Source organism: Oppia nitens, unplaced genomic scaffold, assembly GCF_028296485.1.
Source record: "Oppia nitens isolate AA-2021 unplaced genomic scaffold, nextdenovo-longstitch-racon4-pilon3 scaffold4_pilon_pilon_pilon, whole genome shotgun sequence".
In the NCBI taxonomy this organism is placed as follows: domain Eukaryota; kingdom Metazoa; phylum Arthropoda; class Arachnida; order Sarcoptiformes; family Oppiidae; genus Oppia; species Oppia nitens.
The window spans coordinates 2,893,893-2,915,254 of NW_026533232.1; the positions used below are offsets into that span (position 1 = coordinate 2,893,893).

The 21,362-nt window shown below is 23.9% G+C and overlaps 5 protein-coding genes across 5 annotated transcripts; 4 read left to right on the plus strand and 1 right to left on the minus strand.

The window, feature by feature from the left end:
- Positions 1–1,185: 1,185 nt before the first annotated feature.
- On the plus strand, positions 1,186–3,108 carry LOC128960205 (acid phosphatase type 7-like). Its single transcript, XM_054306276.1, has 7 exons — positions 1,186–1,474; positions 1,532–1,729; positions 1,804–2,012; positions 2,074–2,171; positions 2,239–2,770; positions 2,848–2,985; positions 3,052–3,108. The coding sequence occupies exons 1-7, from the start codon at positions 1,375–1,377 to the stop codon at positions 3,106–3,108; spliced, it is 1,332 nt and encodes a 443-aa protein (XP_054162251.1). The 5' UTR covers positions 1,186–1,374.
- Positions 3,109–10,150: 7,042 nt separating this feature from the next.
- LOC128960519 (chitinase-3-like protein 1) lies at positions 10,151–12,339 on the plus strand. The gene is made up of 8 exons (XM_054306621.1): positions 10,151–10,296; positions 10,415–10,494; positions 10,578–10,728; positions 10,801–10,993; positions 11,058–11,311; positions 11,377–11,492; positions 11,569–11,706; positions 11,781–12,339. Exons 1-8 carry the CDS (start codon positions 10,227–10,229, stop codon positions 12,270–12,272), a joined length of 1,494 nt encoding a protein of 497 aa, XP_054162596.1. The 5' UTR covers positions 10,151–10,226; the 3' UTR covers positions 12,273–12,339.
- Positions 12,340–13,140: 801 nt separating this feature from the next.
- LOC128959958 (uncharacterized) lies at positions 13,141–14,716 on the plus strand. The gene is made up of 3 exons (XM_054305999.1): positions 13,141–13,392; positions 14,121–14,282; positions 14,398–14,716. The coding sequence occupies exons 1-3, from the start codon at positions 13,224–13,226 to the stop codon at positions 14,691–14,693; spliced, it is 627 nt and encodes a 208-aa protein (XP_054161974.1). The 5' UTR covers positions 13,141–13,223; the 3' UTR covers positions 14,694–14,716.
- A 1,359-nt stretch (positions 14,717–16,075) lies between these two features.
- On the plus strand, positions 16,076–17,268 carry LOC128960206 (uncharacterized). Its single transcript, XM_054306277.1, has 3 exons — positions 16,076–16,156; positions 16,279–16,440; positions 16,979–17,268. The coding sequence occupies exons 1-3, from the start codon at positions 16,114–16,116 to the stop codon at positions 17,266–17,268; spliced, it is 495 nt and encodes a 164-aa protein (XP_054162252.1). The 5' UTR covers positions 16,076–16,113.
- Positions 17,269–17,416: 148 nt separating this feature from the next.
- LOC128959857 (tubulin beta chain-like) lies at positions 17,417–20,232 on the minus strand. Its single transcript, XM_054305876.1, has 6 exons — positions 19,882–20,232; positions 19,737–19,803; positions 18,895–19,003; positions 18,451–18,806; positions 17,763–18,399; positions 17,417–17,687 (listed from the first exon to the last, which is right to left on the minus strand). Exons 2-6 carry the CDS (start codon positions 19,791–19,793, stop codon positions 17,494–17,496), a joined length of 1,353 nt encoding a protein of 450 aa, XP_054161851.1. The 5' UTR covers positions 19,794–19,803; positions 19,882–20,232; the 3' UTR covers positions 17,417–17,493.
- Between the last annotated feature and the right edge of the window lie 1,130 nt (positions 20,233–21,362).

A 21,362-nucleotide genomic window follows, 5' to 3' on the forward strand; every position in this document is an offset into this window, starting at 1 on the left:
AAAATTTAATTATTTTTGCATAAATAATTTTCTATCATATCTGTCTATCATTGTTAAATCGTTATGATTGCACCACATGTAGTATAACTATAATATTTATTTATAACATTATTTCATTAATTATTTATTAATGCAACTTGAAATAATTTTATTGTATTTTTAATATAAAAAATATTTTATAATAATCTTTTATGAATTAAGATAACTTAATTTGTTTTAATATTTTTCAAGGTCTTCTTATAGTTTTATTTATATTTTAATATAATTAAATAAAAATTAATTATTTGTTTATCTAAAAATAAACAACAACAAATAATTTTTTAATTAATAATAAATAAAAACATGCATTTATTTTATAAACATTAATATAAATAATCAATTAAAATTTACATAATTTTATATAAGGGTATTAGTTTGTTACTAATGCATACAATGTTATAAATATACATTTAATGCATCAATTAAATTAAAATTCATACGAAATGTTATATAAAAATATTATGAGTTATTTGATAGATGCTTATGTCATGTTTTATTTATTAATTCAATCATTTCAATTGACTGAATTATATTCATTAATAATAATAATAGTTATAATAGTCAGTAATAAAAATAAATATGTTTACTAAAAAACATTTTTATTATTCTTATTATTTTTATACAATTTATCAATAATTCCTAATAAAAATTACTCAATAATGTTGTAAGCATTTTAATACACAATTTTAAATGTACAGTATATTAGATAATTTTTACAATTTAATACACAGTAGTAAATAACTTTTACACAAAATATTTATACAAAGAAAGTGATGACATACAGTATATGTAATATATTATGAATTCATTTTATACTTTTTTTACAAAATAATTTAACATAAATTAAAATATAATTATTTTGAGTTTTTTATTGTATCATAAAATTTAATGCTATTAGTTTAGTGAACTATAATTATATCTATCGAAAGTGTTTAAAAATCATGATATTTTGTTGTTCACATAATTGAAGATTGTTTAATACTATACAGTATATTATACATTACTGTATACAGTGTATAATATTAAAGTAATTAATTTTAAATAAAGTTTATTATTATTGTTATTATGGAAAACACAGACTTTATCACATAATAATAATAATAATTTATTATCAATATGAGTGATAATTAGTAATATACAAACAATAACTGTCCAAACTATAAATAATTGATTTAATTTGTTTAATCAAATCAACTGAAGTTACTGTTAATATAATTTCAAATTTATGATAAACACTTTTTCAAGATAGCCTATTGAGATAATACAGTAGTCATTGAACTAAATAGAGATAAACTTTTTATTTTAAATATTTTTGTCAATTTTTTCTGGCTTGTCATGAATCAATTGATTATATTGTTACTGTTGGTCACATTGTGGACAGTAGTCATCGGCTATGTTGACCAAAGACCCGAACAAATTCATTTGTCATACGGAGGTCAGTATTTCTTATATAAGATGATTATTTTTATGTTAATAACATTTATACGTACAGCCGATGCCACACAAATGATGGTCACTTGGGTGACAATGCATCACATCACTGGTCATCCACGGGTTGAATACGGTGTTGAAGATCTTGATATGAAAGCATTTGGAGGAACCACACGATTTGTCGACGGAGGCCAAGAGAAAAGACATCTATATATACATCGAGTGCTTATCACTGACTTAAAGCCTTCACATAAATACAGTAAATAATTTTATTTTCACTTATATTGTCATCGGAATCAACAATAATATATTGAATTTCCGTTTCATTACAAGAGTATCACTGCGGGAGTGATGACGGATGGAGTCTTGTCTATCAATTCGTGACAAAGACTTCAGGTGTTGACTGGAGTCCACGGTTTGCTGTTTTTGGTGATATGGGTGTCACCAATGCCAGGTCACTGCCGTTTCTCGAACAGGATGTTCGTCGCGGAAAATTTGATGCAATTCTTCACGTGGGAGATATGGCCTACAATTTGCATACTGTATGACTAATTTGTTAACAATTAAGATCTAAAATTATTTGACTAAATAAAACAATTTTAGGACAACGCACGGGTTGGCGATGAATTTATGCGCTTAATAGAGCCCATAGCAGCGTATGTTCCCTATCAGGTGTGTCCAGGAAATCACGAACAAAAATAGTGAGACAATAATTATATATTATCCCTTAAAATGTTTATATTATTAATTGTGTCTTTTATTGTACAGTAATTTCTCAAATTATGACAACCGGTTTTCAATGATAGACAAGACTAATGGACACATTAATAATCATTATTATAGTTTCGATGTGGGACCGGCTCACATAGTATCCCTGTCCACTGAATTCTATTACTATACAAAATATGGAAAGAATCAGATTCGGCAACAATATGAATGGCTTGAGGATGACCTGCGGACAGCCAATAGCCCCGAGAACAGAGCGCACAGGCCGTGGATAATAACTATGGCTCACAAACCACTGTATTGTATGACTAATGATAAATTGTGCTCAGAAATTGGTGACACTGGAGCTAGTTATCAGAGACGACGACTGAGGAAAGGTATTCAACTAAATGGTCACACAAAGTATGGTTTGGAAAAACTGTTTCATTTATATGGTGTCGATCTTCAACTCTATGGACACGAACACAATTATCAGCGTTTCTTTCCTGTCTATAACAATGTTATCTATAATGGCAGTCAAAGTAATCCATATCACAATCCGGGAGCTCCGGTAGTCGTTGTGAGTGGAAGTGCTGTAAGAGTTATAGTATTAAGAATAAGGTCTAGTATTTAATTAATATAAATATGTTTTCTTTTATTAAATCAAATAAGGGATGTAATGAAGATAACGCAAAGTTTCGTAAACATATTCCCGATTGGAGTGCATTTCGTAGCACTGATTACGGCTACAGTCGGATGACTGTCCACAATAAGACTCATATATCTATGGAACAGGTGTCGGTTGAACAGGTAATCACTGATATTTTTATAATTATTATTATTTTGTAAAATTTGATTTTAATATTATTTTGAAAGCACGGAAAAATAATTGATAAGTTTGTCATCAGTAAAGACACACACAATCATCAGTAAAAATAATCATAATTTGTTTTATAAATAATATTTAACTAATTTATACTTATTTAATGTATACTAAAATTTTACAAATATTGTCCTTTATTTAGAAATATTTTTAAATCTATTATTTTTACAAATTAGTAATTATTTATTTAAATTAAAAAATATATAGAGAACAAATATAATGTTAAGCATTAATTTATTGGTTTTTATTATTAAAATAAATCTTATTTAAAACTCAATATTTTAGTATTATTTGTTTATATTTCATGTATTTTAGTATTATTTTTTACGAAAATTGCCAAAACGTCCTCGATTATTGTTATTATTATTACCAGATCCTCTGCCAAAATTACCTATAATTAAAATAATTTTCAATTATAAATAAAATATTTATAATATAAATTATACTATCACTGAATAAATTCCCAAATCCCGAAGCCATTGAGTCGAATGCCTGTCCAAATGGTTGAAGAGCACTGGTAAACTGATTACCCCACCCTTGCCCTCCCATTTGGCCATTGTGACGATTGTGTCCATTGTGTCCATTGTGTCCATTGTGTCCATTGTGCCCAATATGTCCATTGTGTCCATTGTGATGGTGATGATTGTTCTGGTGCTGTTGTTGATTGTTATGATGCTCTTAAAAATACAAAACATATTAATAAAATTATAAGTCAATATATTATTTACAAAATTACCAAATTGTTGACAATTTATATTATTAATAATTAATAATAGGCCAAAAATAATTGTTATTAATTTTAGATTCATTTTTTAAATTTGTACTTTAACTATTAGTTATTTATGTTTTAATGTTTTTAAACTATTATTTTTTTTTGTATATTCGTATGGTATTTATATATGTATTACAAACTTTCATTTAAAGTTAATTATTTGAACAATCAATAAATTTTGATTAAATATTTAAATATTGAATACTTGAAAACAATATAAATATGATATGCTATAAATATATATTTAATTTTGATATAAAGTTTTTACGATATTAATTGTAATCAAAAAATAATTATTTGTATTGACTATTTGATTTTATATACAAGTAAAGGTCACTATTTCAAAATTATATTCAAATATAAATTAATTAATTAAATATTTAAGATAAAACTATCTCTTATTAAAAATAATGTTGATGAAATTAGTAATTATTAACTATCACCAAGGTAAACTTATCAATTGTCAACGCCTACATAGTGCTAAATAAGTTTTATCGATATCTGACAGGTAATAAATATAAATATTTGTATTGTTAGACAACATAACGTTTTTTTATTTAAAATAAATTAAGACAATTATATTTATTTTATATAATAATTTGACTAATTATTGCTAAATTATGTTTAAATTATATTCTGTTATAATAATAAATTGTTTATTAATTACTAAATGTATTTGTGTTAATACTAACGATTTATTGTTTACCGGATCATTTTTCTATGACGATTCATTTACCTTAACGTGTGAGTTCAGGTATAATAAAAATGGACAAATATTTAGTCACATTAACATCAAAAAAGATGACCTATCATATTTTACATTTGACAAAATTCAAAGTAAGTCATTCAATATATGTTATCTACTTTTTATTGAAAAAAATCTAATATTAATTTATCAAATTTTATTTTTAAAAATTAATATCTAATTTATATTTTTCTTTAGATAAAGAGTTCAAACAAATCAAAGGTATTGATAGACTGGAGTCGGATAAGACAATGATGGGGGAAGAGGTGGATGTCAACTATGTGTTGGTCGAGAATACCGTTAAATATTGGAACCGACAGACATCGGGAAACTATAAATGTGAGGCATATTATGTGGACAATGGGGTCGAGTATCAGATCGACAAAACTATTTATGTGAACTCAAAAAATGATAAACAGATAGATATCGCAGGATTTGGTGCTAATAATAGTTCTCATTATTTGACTAATCATTTGATAATTTTTCTCATTTCATTTACTACTCTAATAATACAACTATTTTAGTATACTTTTAAATCATTTATTGTTAGTAACAACAAAATTATTTATTTTATAACTAAAATATTTTATTTTTATTTATTTCTAAATATCTTTTAAAAATAATTTGTATACAACTTATATGAAAAATAAAAATAAAACAACAAACAAAAATAGTTGTCAATTGTATAAACAAATAATTTTGTGAATAAGTTCACTGCATTTATGTTAGCATTTAATGATTTATTGACAAATTCAATTATAATACAAATATTTATCTTATATAGTATGCTATATACTGTATATTTATTTATATACAGTACAGTGGGATAACCTTTAAACGTTTGCATATTTAACATTAATATTTTTAATATTTAATAATTCAATTAAATATTTGTTTATTTAGAAAGTTCAAAAAATCAATATTTTATGAAACAATAGTAACAACTTGTTACTAATAATAAAAATAATAATATTGTATTTTTATTTATATACTTAATTAAAATTGCTTAAAAATTTATAAAACTTTCAATTATTTCAAGCATATTATTTGGTTACCCCTTCTATTATTTGCTTACATAACATATTAAGCAATGATTATGCTATAATAGCTGTTAAATAAAAATAAAATTTTGTTTAACTTTCAGCATTTTATTATTAATCACAATAAATAGTTTTTCAATTAAAGTGTGTGAAGAAGATAATAAGTAAATGATTTTTAATGTGATTATAAAAAAAATAAAAATAAAACTACTTAATTTATAATCAAATAAATTATCATTATTACTCATAATATTTATAATAATAATATACATAAAAATTTATAAGAAAATATTAATAATGATATCAAGATTAACTATTTTTGCTATTAAAATAACACTATTATTATTATTAATAATAAATTCAATTATTTGTGTAAAACATGATTTAAAATTTGAGTTTAAAGGCGACAGAAAAGAGTTTACATTGAAATGTGAGTTCAGTCACAATAAAAGTGAATCGGCTTTCAGTCGAATTGATTTAAGTAAAGACAGTAATGTCTACTTTACTTATGGCGAAAATGGCGGTCAGTAATTGTTATTAAATTTTTCATTTAATTAATTGTTTTATAAAAACACAAATTTACTAAATATAAAAAAATTATGTATTTTATATTTAATATTTTTATGCAAAGAAAAAAATTTCCGATCCATCGCTGGAGTCGATAAAATTGACGATAAGATTACCACCAAAGTTGATAAACAGTTAATGACAGTGATTGTCAAGAATACCATAAAATTTCTGAATCGATCGACAATTGGTAACTACAGGTGCGCTGGTTATTATGTGGTCAGAGGTCGCGAATTTTCTGATATTAAATATATCTATGTGTCTAACAGTGGACAGTATGTTAGCAAAGTTAATAACTTAATTGTTGGTACAATCAGTGTTTTTATTATATCATTTTACTTATAAATGTTATTATTTATCAAACTTGGTTTAATTCAATAGTCTTTATAAGTGTTATTACCATTAGAGATATCAACTATTATGGAAATAGATTGAATATTAAATAATTAATATATATAAATAAATTTATATATACTGTATATTTAAAATATCATATGACTTACTTCCCAAAATTTTAAGGCATTTACAGGAAAAAGATGCCAACAATAAAATGCAATTAAATTTTCTGTACAACATTCTGTAAGACTCATTAGCTTTAAATAAATTAAATATAAAAACAAAAAGCTTAATTATTTTTTATATAAGTTAATATTTACTATTGATGTAATATTAAGTTTAAACTTTTAAATGTTTTATAAGTTTAATTGCAAAATAAATTAATTAAATATCTTACTTTAAATTTAGCATTTGTTACTATAATAGTGTTAACCATATAACTGATAACCAATTTAAAGGTAGTATTGCACTCATCATTGAATTTAATGGCTGGTATGAGTAACAAATTAAGATATACTACTCCAGTCATAAATAATATGTAAAACACTATTTGTATGAAAATGGGTAGTCCTCCATACATGGCCTGCAATAAAAAACTACCGAAAATTGATACAATAGCCAACCAATTAGCAAATAAATATTTTGACCAAAAATGATTCAATTGATTGCTTTTATTAAAAATTGCAAATAAATCTGTTTTCATCTTAATTACTTCAAATGGTTGTTTGCTTTTAATTATATTGTTAAGTCTTTTAACTTCAAGTTTGAATTTAATGCATATTAGTGTAAAATAAATCATTGGCCAAAAATATAGTCCCGAGTCATATAAACCAAACATAGCATATATTGTTGACCAAAACAATGCCACAGTGGACAGGTAGGCAATAGAATAATTGAGAAAATATAATGACACAAATGATAGGGCAAACATAGATGTTGAGTATATAAATTTAAATGTTAGATCAATCAGTTTAAAGCAAACTCTCAATTGACGACTGTGTAAACGTTTCATCCGATACTCTTCACGACTATTCAGTTGATATGTATATAAAAAATCAATTTTATTGGATTTGTATTGAATGAAAAACATTAATTGAATAATTAATGGCAAACTAAATACAGATATCATTAATATATTAAAGTGATGTTTGAGTTTCCAGTCAATCGAGAAGTCGCCTAATAGTGCGGTCACTAAGGGATGAGCGGTTAGTAAGCATATAATATGTCTTAATATTAATAATATGTTTGTAAATAATATAATATATGGATTATATATTAACGATCGCTTTTTATCTCCACTAACAAATTGAGATATTCCGGTGATATACATGTGTTGTCTTAAACATTGTAAATCATTGCATAGATTATCAATTTTTTGGTTTATTAAAAGCATTTTAACTTTTCTGAATTTAGTAAATAATATAATACTTTACACTATTGTAATATCAAAAAATTATAATAAGCAATACTATTTCAAAAAAGTATATTTTTAATAACTTTTAAAAAACATTTTAATTATGTTAAACAAATAATAAATGAGCATTCAACTTTTGCAATCTTTTATAAATTATTATTATTTTAATTGTCACATTTCAATATTATATTGTTAATTAACACAAACATGCACACTGTGAATTAAATTTTTTATTATATTTAAAATTTTTATATTTATGAAATATTATAGTATTGATAATAATTAATTTATATTAAAAATCATTCAAATTATTACTATATATGATGTTAATGTACTTAAAAGTATAATAAACTATATCATTATGTCGTGATATTTAAAAAAAATGATTATAAGCAATATTTTGAATACATTACATAATAATATGCAAAATGAATTAATATCATAATAGACTTTAATTATTATATTTACTTATACTAAATAATACAATAATGATTAATACAATATAACTAATATAACTATAAATAGTTTAAGACACGATATTTTAATTTATATGACTTAAAAAATATTCTATTCTATAAATTTAATAACAAATAATTATTTATATTGTCAACAATATAATGTACAGTTTAAGTATAATATTACAGAATATACTGTATATATTAAATAAATTACATAATATTTATAACAGTGGTTATACGGTCACTAAATTTGCATTTAAACCCCTTAAATATACTGTATATTAACGAAGTAATTTGAAATAACTTTAAAAACATTAATTATGTTAAACAAATAATAAATAAACTTATAATATAATCTAGTTTAGCAATTTTATATAAATTATTATAATTTTAATTTTTTCGCATTTCAGTAGTATATTGTTATTTATCACAAACATTCAGACAATATAAATAATATTTTAAAATATTTGATTTATTAACTAATACATTTTTAATTATATTAGTTTTTCAATCTTTTTAATATGTAATTAACATAATGATAGTTTAAAACTTATAACTTATAATATACCATTTCAATCAAAATGTATAGTAATATAAGTTTGTTGCTTAATATTTTACTTTATTGCTAAGATTCTACGAAATAATTAATTAATTAAAAATTATGTTTTGAAATAAATTTTTAATATTATATAATAAAGATAATAATATTTATTGCCATTGATTAATTTAAATTAATTTTTATTAAAGATGTTATAATGTTTCATTTATCTTTACCATAAAATTTTTTTATTATATAATATTAAATAATAATTTTAGAAACCTAAAAAAAAATTTTTAGAATTACTTATGAAAATGTTGTGAAACATAGTATATGAAAATTAATTATTATATCTGACTTTTTAATTAATTTAAGTTCAAACAAGGTCAAACATAGATAATACAGTATTAATAATACTGTTCAACTAATACATGAATTGTGTGAATCTTTTTTAAAACGTAAACAAAGTAATATATCAAATTTTTTATCAATTTTTTATATTTATTATTAAGTAAGTCATAAAATTTTAATATTATTATTATTAATTTACGACACAATACCAACACTTATACAACCTTTAGACACTCAGTATAAAGGTTAGCATAATATTTGTATAATATATTTTCAAAATATATCAATAGCATATTTCATATTTTTGTAGACCTATTGTTACATTTGATTAATAATAATAATTTATGATGGTACATTTGAAATATTTAGATATCAAATTACATATAATATTGCTAATACAATATTATTTGATCAATCATAATCTAATAGGATTTATTTAGAAAAAATATTTTATTTATTTTATTAAATAATAATCTTGATATACTAATCCTAAAACATTTCACAATTTTTTAGAGAAAAAATCTACATTATATCCTTAATGTGTTCAAATGTCTAAATTACTGTAATTATTTTGATAAATTATATCTAATATATATATATTAAATATGCTATTGCTTAAATAAAACAATTTACCATAAACTTATATAAGATATAATAAGTTCAAATTTTTTTACAACATTATGGCTCAATTAAAAATTAAATAAAGATTAAATTAAAACAATAATAAATCATTAAATGATCTGAATTTATTGCTATTATATCAATATTATTATAAAAATAGTATATCTATCAAAAAAGTGACGTTTAAGTAGTTTTCTAACATAAAACAAAAGTATAAATATTTCCTACATTAGACCAATTAGTTTATATAATTTGTCTCATTTTAATTGAGACATTATTATAGATTCAGAAAAATAAATAAAGTAATTTAGTTGTCATTTATAAATATGAATTCCCCATTAATATTACTTTTATCATTATCAATTATACTGACTCACTCTATCAATTATGCCAAAGGTAACTTTTTTTTAACTATTATAAAAAACAATTTAAAAACTGATTTTCGTAAACTTTAAATAACAATTTGTTAAACTTAAATAAAAAATTTGTTATTTTAAATAATTTTTAATATCAGTAATTAACAGTAAAGACACTGACTATAAAGTTGTATGCTACTGGGGCTCATGGTCATTTTATAGACCAAATGCTGGACAGGTATATTATCAATTTAACATCAAATTAAAATTAGTAACACTTTGACTAACCATTACATTTTATTTTTTTTATTTTTTGTTAAGTTTGATCCTAAAAATATAGATCCAAAATTATGTACACATTTAATGTATGGTTTCGCTAAACTAAATGAAGAGACCAATAAAATTGAAGCATTTGAACCGGGATTGGATTTGGGAAGTGAGGACTGGGAAAGTGGACTCCCGTGGGGTAGAGGTATGGCTTAATTGGTTTCGTAGACACGATAATTAAAAAGACTAATAATTATATCTTTTTCGTGATTAATAGGAATGTATCGCAAGTTTAATGCTTTACGCGAACAAAACCCGTCTCTAAAGACTATTATCTCAATCGGCGGTTGGAATGAAGGCTCAGATAAGTACTCGCGAATGGTTTTTAACCCACAGTCGAGAGCTGTGTTCGTCCAATCGGTCGTCGATTTTCTGGCCGAATATAAATTTGATGGATTGGATGTCGACTGGTATTACATCAATAATTGACAAAACAATTATTTTATTATTATTAATTGTTACTATTATTATTAGGGAGTATCCAGGTCAGAAAGCAGTGGGCGATCAGGACAGAGAACCGGGCAATGAAGCCGACAAAGAAAACTTTGTGATACTGTTACGTGAATTGAGAGCTGCTCTTAAGCCAAAAGGTTATCTATTGGGAGCCGCCGTATCTGCCGGTGCGCCGACCATTGATAGAGGCTATAATGTCAAAGAAGTCAGCGAATTGTTGGACTTTATTAATCTAATGACATATGATTTCAACGGAGGCTGGGAATCAAAAACTTGTAATTATTAATATTATTATATATTTTATTTGTAAAAAACATAAACTATACTTTTAAAACAACAGCACATAACGCTCCTCTATATCACTGGGAAAATCCTGCCAATGATAAAGAAAAACAATTTACGGTATCATATGGTGTCGATCATTGGCTCAAATTGGGCGTCGACCCCAAAAAACTGGTCAGTCATCCTTATAATAGCATATTTAGATACATTATTTACCCGTATGTTTGTTATATTTTATTTAATATTTAAGATAATGGGACTCCCGTTATATGGACGTGGCTTCACTTTGGCCAACCCTTTGGAAAATGGTTTCAAAGCACCAGCAACTGGTAAGGGATGTAAAGAAGGTCCGTATACCAGACAAACAGGAATTCTAGGATATATGGAGGTATAAATTGGTCTACAAAATGATTTAATATAAACTTCTAAAATAAACAAAATATTTTATTTAAAAATAAATAGATTTGCGATAACTTCAAGACTCAGCCGTGGAATAAATTAAGAGACGACATCTACCAGAAGGTGCCGTACGCTGTGTATGGCGACCAATGGATCGGTTACGATGACCAACAAAGTTTAAGAGAAAAAGTAGCGTTCCTTAAGAATCGAGGACTGGGAGGTGCGTGTGTTTGGTCGATAGATATGGACGACTTCAGCGGCTCTTGTGGTGAGGGTAAATTTCCGTTACTTACAGAAATCAATAAAGCGCTTAAAGGATCAGTCGGTCCGGGACCGGGACCTAATCCAGAACCTACTTCTGCAACTCCGCCTCCAAACCCTCCACCAACCAGTGATTTCCAGTGCACTCAAGTCGGCACATTCCCGGACCCAAAAGACCCGACAATTTTTCACCGATGCATAGATCAGGGAAACGGACAGTTCCAACACATACAGACTCAGTGTCCTTCGGAAACCATTTATGATCCGGCACTTCAAGTTTGTGATCATAAGTAATACAATTATACAATATTATGTATTATATTTTCAATTAAACTATTTTCAATAAAACATATCTCTATTATAATAATAATAATTTTTTATGTGTTTGTTATTACAATTTTATTGAGCAATATTAGTTAAATAAAAAAATGATAATATAATCTATTACAAAATTTGATTAAAATTGTAGTAATTTAAAAATTATTAATTAATAATACTGTATATATATATATATATTATATTTCAAAATAGCTAACTAATAAACTTTTGTTAATTATTTTATTAAATATTTAACATAATAGATAATTTTTGTTAACGATATGGAGATTACTAAATATTAATTGTTAGACAATATTGGCATACATTGTAATTATCAGATATAAAGTGGTCAAACATTAGAAAACATAGAAAGACAATAAACACTTTTATAAAAAATATAACTATAAATAGATTTCAGTAATTAATTTATTTTGAAAATTACAAAAATTAAAAAATAATTTACATCTGTTATATTAATGATTAGACTAACAGTACATGAAAATAATACTAATAACAAAATATATATAATAATACATATACTGTAGAATTCTTTACAAGTTATTAAGAAATAATTCAAAAAAAAATTCAAAATATTATTTATGTTAAATGTTATTAATTTTCTCTAATATTAAAACTAACTTCACATTTACTGTACAATCTAATAATTTCTTATCTCTATAGTTATCTGTATTAACAAAACACAATATTTTTACAAAACTGAGTCATTTACTGATAATATTACAATTATTGTTTTACTTGTAAATTATTGTTTCAATTTTTACACATTATATTAATAAATTGAAACTATATAATAATTGTATTGTTAGTTACAATTGTTAGTAAAATTTTTTAATTAGTATTTGAAAGTCTATTTTATAAAGTCTAGTCTATATTGTGCTATTATATTTTACTTTAACAAAATTAAATATGTTAAATTATTTGATAATTTTATTGTTTTTAAATTATGTAACCAGTGAAACTATTGAAATCCATGATGGTCAATCATTATCAAACTATCAGCAAAATTTTGATAATGTTTTAATTGTAAATAACACTAACAATAATTCTTTATCACCAAAAGCTATTTCTTATATAGGTATATATATTTTATTCAAAATATGTTTTTTATTTTAAACTAAAAAATATCAATTTTAAATTATTAATCTATGAATACTAACATAACAATGTTTAATAATTCAAAATCTAAAAATATGCAGATTTTATTAAATTCTAATATAGAAAATAATTTAAGAAAAGAAAATTTTATAAACATTTCTATTATAAATACTATAATTGTTTAAGATATATAAGTAATTTGATTTAATAGGATTAATATTTAATTTAATACAAACCAATTTTTATTAATTAATATTATTAGATAAAAACTAATCATATGTATATCATAATCTAATAAATATTATATACTGTATTATTTAAATTATTAATTGTTATATAAACTATTGAATATAATAAACTGATTACAATATGTTTATTTAGGTTTATGTTATGAAAATCACTGATAATAATAAAACTTTAATTATTCACAATTTGTGACATAAGTTTAGCCGATTATTGTCTTCGGTCTTAATTGCGGACAAATTATTGCAATAATGTTTCCGACAGTAATTGTCTCAGTCCTTCATCAGCACAATTGCTGTACATTAGTGACAGCACTGTTGGTCTTTAGGTATTTTAGGCAAAATTTGTCCGCAATTAAGGCCGAAAACAATAATCGGCAAAATCTATGTCATAAATTGTGAGTAATTAAAGGTTTATTATAATTACAATATATTTAACTTATTGTTGGCCATACCTAACAACCAGAGAGATCATCGATCAAAGCAAATGCTACTAAATATAAAAGCGGACGAAGCGTTTCATTTGTTTGTGATTACGATTTAAAGTCAATCGATTCACTAACGACTGTTGCCTTCTATAAGGACGGACTTAAAAGCATTAATTGTTTTTATTATCAAAACAGAACAGGTATTCAAATCTTAAATAACGGTTTACATAAAATCATATATTTTTATTTTGTTTATAATAATAATAATAATAATAATAATATTACTATAATATATAAATATATATAAATATAAAGGTAGTCGATATTTTGATCGTAGAATTAAAGGAGTAGAAAATGTTGTCAACGATTATTTGGATCAAAATAGAATGCAATTAAGTTTAACTGTATCTAAAACAACAAAATATACCATGGGCAGTTATCAATGTGTCATTATTTTTACAAATGGTACTTACAATGGGAATACTCATAGATATCAAGAATATGCTGTTATATCATATCCAATACAACTAACCAACAATTGCTATCAATTAAATTTATCAATTAGTATACTAACTATTTGGTCACTAATTATTTGGTTTAATAATAAATAATTTTACATTTAAAGTAATATATATAATATTTTAATATAATAATTACTAATATGTCATAAATTCAAAACACTGGAGTTAATGTTATAATTATTAAATTATAGTATAAATGTTTTAATACTGTATTTTTATATTAAACACTTTTTAATAAAAAAATAATAATTAATATATATTGATCTGTTTAATTTTATTTATAAAAATAATAATTAAATAAAAATAGTAAACCTAACAAAACATTTAACGCTACTTATTAATGTAACGTTCAATTAATTTAAGCAATAATATTTCTAAAATTAAACATTTTTATTAGCTATTATTGTTTTATTATGATTGTATTATTGTATAATTTTATAAATTTATACAAATTAAAAATATAATTGTGCAAATAAATTAAGAGAATAAATAAATGTTTACTTGCGTAAAAAATATAAGAAACATTTTTAATTATTTTATAAATATTATTTCTAAACAATAGAACAAATGCTTATTATTTAAATATTTATTTGTTTTAATAATTAGTTAAACTATTTCTTTTACATGTATGTTGTGAACCGGTATCAGAGTTAATCAATGGGAAGTCAAACTATAATCCCATAAAACTACGATTTTTGTAGTTTAGGCCTCCATTTTTTTGTAAAAATTGCTTACTTAATCCCCTTAATTTGAACAATAAAGGTTTTTTACATATTACTTAAAAAATTAAAATTCAAAAGCAAAATATTTATAGATTATTTAAATTTTATTAAATAATAAATGCTTAGAATTAATTAAATATGTTTTTAAAAAATAATAAATTACATTAACAGTAAGTGAATATTGATATAAAGCAGAGCTTGTTAACTATAAAGTTATTTTTTATTTAATTCAATTTTAAATATATAGAAAAACTTGAAAATATTTTAATTGATTTCTATATTGTTCTATAAATCATATAAAAGTTTATATAACTTATAAGCTATGATTAAATATGAAAGTTACTATATTACTAATACAATATTGTTTATCAAATACTGTATATGTTTATTTAAGGTTAAATATTATATGATATAATATTTAACCTTAAATAAACATATACAGTATTTGATAAACAATATTGTATTATCCTATAAATTAAAAGGTATTTGCTATGGTTATTATCAAAATATTTTATACATTATTATTGTGCAATATTTTACTTTATTTATCATATATGAATAGTTTATGGGAACAATAGAAACTTGCATTGTAATGATACTATATTAACTTACATTATTGCATAATAATTATAATTATTATTAAAAATGTTGTTTATTATGATATATTAAGACAAAATATTTATAAAATGTTTTATTTATTAATTATTTTATTCATAAATCATGTAACCAGTGTATCTATTGAAAATGATAATGGTCAACCATTGTTAAATTATCAACATTTAGATTTAATGTTAAAAAATTATCAAAATGTTGTACCATTTAAATTGACAGGTAATAAAATTTTAAATATCATGTTATTGTTTTGAAAATATTACACCCAATATATATATATTATTTACTACTATTTATATTTAATAATTACAAAAAAAAAATAATTTATTAATATTTAATAGAAAATGTGAATCTGACGGCAAATACCGATAAATTCAGTGTTGGAAAGAGTGTGTCTTTTGAATGTAAATACTATTTGAAATCTAGCGATCAATTACAGACAATTGCTTATTATAAGGAAGGCATTGATGAGTTCAACCCTTTTTATTTTCTACACAATACAGGTATATAAATATGACTATTGAATCAATCAGTATTGTATTTAGTGTTATAATACAGTATTACCTTCATTAGACTGACTGATATGATAGAAATTAAGTGTCGGTTTACAATTTAGTTTAAAACAATAATTTTTTAAACAGTACACTATGTTATACAGATCAAAGTTTGTATAAACAAATAATTTGTATAAAATATTTCAATTTATAAATACTTTAAAATATAATATACAATAACTTATTTAAAGTTACTTATTTAAAGTATTTTATCACAAAATTGTTTATATCAAAATACTGTCAGAAATTTTTATTATACTTTTGTTAGTTATTTTTAGCACAATTATTACCGTAAGTTTATTTTTATACTACCGGTATTCATATTATGCATATCTTACCGGTAATGAATATTATTACCGTACAATTTTGAAAGTTATCAAAAGTACAGGAATTGTTATAAAAATGTTCAGTCAGTTTACATATACAGTGTATACTTATTAATATTAATTATTAAATATTAACACTGTTTATATACTAATATTTTTAGGTGAAAAATTTTCAAGCAGTCAAATAAAAGGTGTCCAATATGTGACTAACGATAAACTGGACAAAACAAATATGATTTTGTCTTTGACTGTATTTAATACAACACTCGACACTGAAGGCAGTTATATGTGTCAAATATTTTATATTAATGGCACGTATGTTAGTCCCGGAGTATTTCAGTTATATTCTGTTAAATCCAAAACAATTCAAATTAAAAACAATTGTTATCAAACAAATGTGTCAATTATCACAATTGCTATTTTGTCATTAATACTTTGGTTTAATCAATAATTATATAATTTTCATAACTATATACAATAATACAGTATATATATCGTAATTTGTCTAAAAAATCAAATATAATATAATAAGTTATTAATAACTGTTTCGAGTGAAATATTTATTCAAATTTGTTAAACAAAACTAATAAAAAAATTTAATGTAATTTAATAAAAAATTCAATATATATATATGAATATCAATGTTGAAAATATAATAGTGAATCAGTAATGATGTTTAAGCGTCTTCATGTTCAATGGGTTCTTCGTGTCCATCTTCATCATCGAAATCTTCTTCATCGATCTCAAGTGCCTCATACTGTTGATACTCTGACACCAAATCATTCATATTGGACTCGGCTTCAGTGAACTCCATCTCATCCATACCTTCCCCGGTATACCAATGAAGGAAAGCCTTTCGGCGGAACATAGCTATTATATAAAGCAAAATACATTAGATCTCAATTAAAATAACTTTTTAAATTTAAAATAGTTTTTGATACATACCAGTGAACTGTTCGGAAATACGTTTGAAAATATCTTGAATAGCTGTGGTGTTGCCGATGAAAGTGGAGGACATTTTTAAGCCGCGCGGAGCGATATCACAGACAGCTGTCTTCACGTTATTTGGGATCCATTCAACAAAATAAGTGCTATTCTTATTCTGTATGTTTGCCATCTGTTGGTCCACCTCTTTCATTGACATACGGCCGCGAAAAATAACGGCCACAGTTAGATATCGGCCGTGTCGCGGATCACAGGCGGCCATCATGTTTTTAGCGTCAAACATTTGAGCGGTTAGTTCGGCAACCGTTAGGTTTCGATACTGTTTCGAACCTACAGATGTCAACGGAGCGACACCGGGTACGAAAAAATGCAAACGAGGAAACGGTACCATATTTACGGCCAATTTTCTTAAATCGGCGTTCAATTGACCGGGAAATCGTAGACAAGTGGTCACACCGGACATTGTTAGTGCAACCAATTGGTTGAGATCGGTGTAGGAGGGGTTAGTCAACTTCAAAGTACGGAAACAAATATCATACAGAGCTTCGTTGTCTATACAATAGGTTTGGTCCGTGTTTTCAACCAATTGATGAACAGATAGTGTGGCGTTATAGGGCTCGACAACTGTTTCCGATACCTTTAATACACATTATATTTAATAAAGTTATTATTTTAAATAAGTCATTACCTTTGGTGATGGCATAACACTGAATGTACTCATTATACGATCGGGATATTCTTCTCGTATTTTAGATATGAGAAGTGTTCCCATACCAGAACCGGTTCCGCCACCTAACGAATGGGCCAATTGAAAGCCCTGCAAACAATCGCAACCCTCGGACTCTTTGCGGACCACATCCATAACAGTGTCGACCAGTTCGGCTCCTTCGGTGTAGTGACCCTTAGCCCAGTTGTTACCGGCGCCACTCTGGCCGAACACAAAGTTGTCCGGTCGGAACAACTGTCCGTATTCACCGCTACGACAAGCGTCCATTGTTCCCGGCTCTAAGTCCAGGAGCACAGCTCTCGGCACATATGTATTAGCTATTAGTTTATTAGAGAAATTAACAGTTAAAATCAATTACCGGTTATTAAAATTTCAAATATTTAAAAAAAACTAAAAATTAATTACACGACGACTCGTTATAATATACGTTAATCCTTTCCAATTGAAGATCATTGTCGCCATTATAATGGCCAGTCTTATCGATACCGTGTTCTTCGCTAATTACTTCCCAAAACTACCGTTTTTTAAAAAAAGAGTATTTATTAACTTAAAAACTAAATTAAGATTTAATAGCAATATAAACCAAAAAATCGCAATACTAGGACTTTGACCTTAATTTTTATAAGATATTGATATTTTTCAATTAATTTTTTATCGCAATTATTTAAACAATTTTTTGTAAGTCTAGACTCTAGACTTCTGTATAAGAAATACTATAATTTAAATGTCAAACAAATAGTTATTTAAAATATCCATTTGTTTTACAATCATGTAATTTAATATCATTAACACATTTACTACAAATAATTATTTATTTTTTGACAATTATTGTATATTAATGAGCCTATAGTAGTACTACTGTATAAAATCGCTTTTTATCTCAAAAAAACAGTAAAACATTACTAAAAATTTCATATTAAATAATGCGCCAAAATATTACTCATGTTTATATAAAATACACGTTAATTATGATATATATAAAATTGAGATAGTACATTTTACATATAATTATACTGTATTTATTATTCAAAAAACCACACCTATTGTTAATTATTATACTCTTAACTAATTTTAATACACAATAATAATTTCAAGCATGGTAAATCACGATTTTATATTTTTGACAAAATAAATGTTAAAAATAACTATTACTATAAATAGAAATAATTTGTAAAATATATTAATATTTAATAATTTTGTTAATAATAAATTCATCATATAATTTAAATAAATATATTAAAACTAACCTTGGCACCAATTTGATTACCACATTGTCCGGCCTGTATGTGAACTATTTCACGCATTTTGCTGAGACTTTCAATAAAAATAATAAATTTTGTTTAATTAAATGATCGACTAATTTGATGGCAAATTAAGGTGTAATGAACTTACGATTTATTGAATGTCTACTTATAGACGACAAATGAAAGACAAACACCAAAAAAAAACTATGAAATCAAATCAAATGAAGTAAAATACTGTTTGATTGAAAGGGCGTTTAATTTGTTAACGATATGTGCGATAAAAACACTTTATTAATAACGTATTTTCACTTTAAACTGAAATACAGTACAGTATGTGTGTGTATGTGTTTAGTGTAGTAATAGTAGTGATAGTTATGATAGTTATGCACACATTATCTGACATTAAAAATGTTTGAAGACATTGGAAACCGGCCTCAACTCAACTCTCACATGTATTTACTGTATAACGGTTTATATGGTGTGAGCGTATAATACAGTACATACTATACAGCACTGTATTATACAGTGTATTGTATTATAAAAATATTAATATCGTATACTGACTGTAATAATAATAATAATAATAATAATAATAATAAAACTAATATACAGTTTTCACATATGTTTTATTTGATTTGATTGACTCATAGTCTCAAGTATTTTAATCGTTGTTTACTCTAATCTCTTACACAAACTAAGTAACTATTATAATATTATAGCCTTTTTCCTCATATATGTAATAAATAACATACAATACTATACAACAGTCACACACACTATGACTACAGTATAACAACCATTACTAACGGCTACTAAAAATAATTGTTGTTTATTATGAATTAAATTATGATTTAATTATATTTTATTAAATAATTATATAAATTTCTATTCAATGCATTGTATTGTATTATTTTATATTAACTTTTCTATAAAATTATATATTATTACAAGTTTTCATAAAACGACAAAATCAAATTAACTAAATTTAACATTAATTACAATACATAATTTATTTAAGCTATTTAACAAATTATATTTATATTAGTTAATTATTGTTTATATAAAATTATTTTTTATATAATAAAAATTGCTATAAAATAATTTATCCTAAAAATTTTAGACTAATATGTAGTACATATTACTAGTACATAGTACTATGCTATGAATATATATTGCTTAGAAATAATTAAATAAATATTGATATCCATTGGATAATTGATAAAAATGTCTATTCAATAGACTATACATAATTGTGTTGCCGTTTTTGTCCCAAACCCCGTAGAATTTTTCTGTTAATATTACTAATAATTAATTCTAATGAGAAATTTTCTAAAATTAAATAATTTTTATATATATTGTAAATGAAATTTATAAGCAATAAATGCGAGATCTTGTAATAAATTGTAAAAAATAAATTAACCAGTTAATATTAGCAATAATTTATTATAACTTTTAATTATTACATTTATTTTATTTAATATTCATTATAATAAAAAATTAAATATTTAAATAAAACTTATTATTAAAAAATTATTAATTATTTCTAATTATTTCTAATTATAATTAATATTAACTATAATTATTAAATTATTATTTAAAAATAAAATTATTAGTATTTTTAAGACCCAG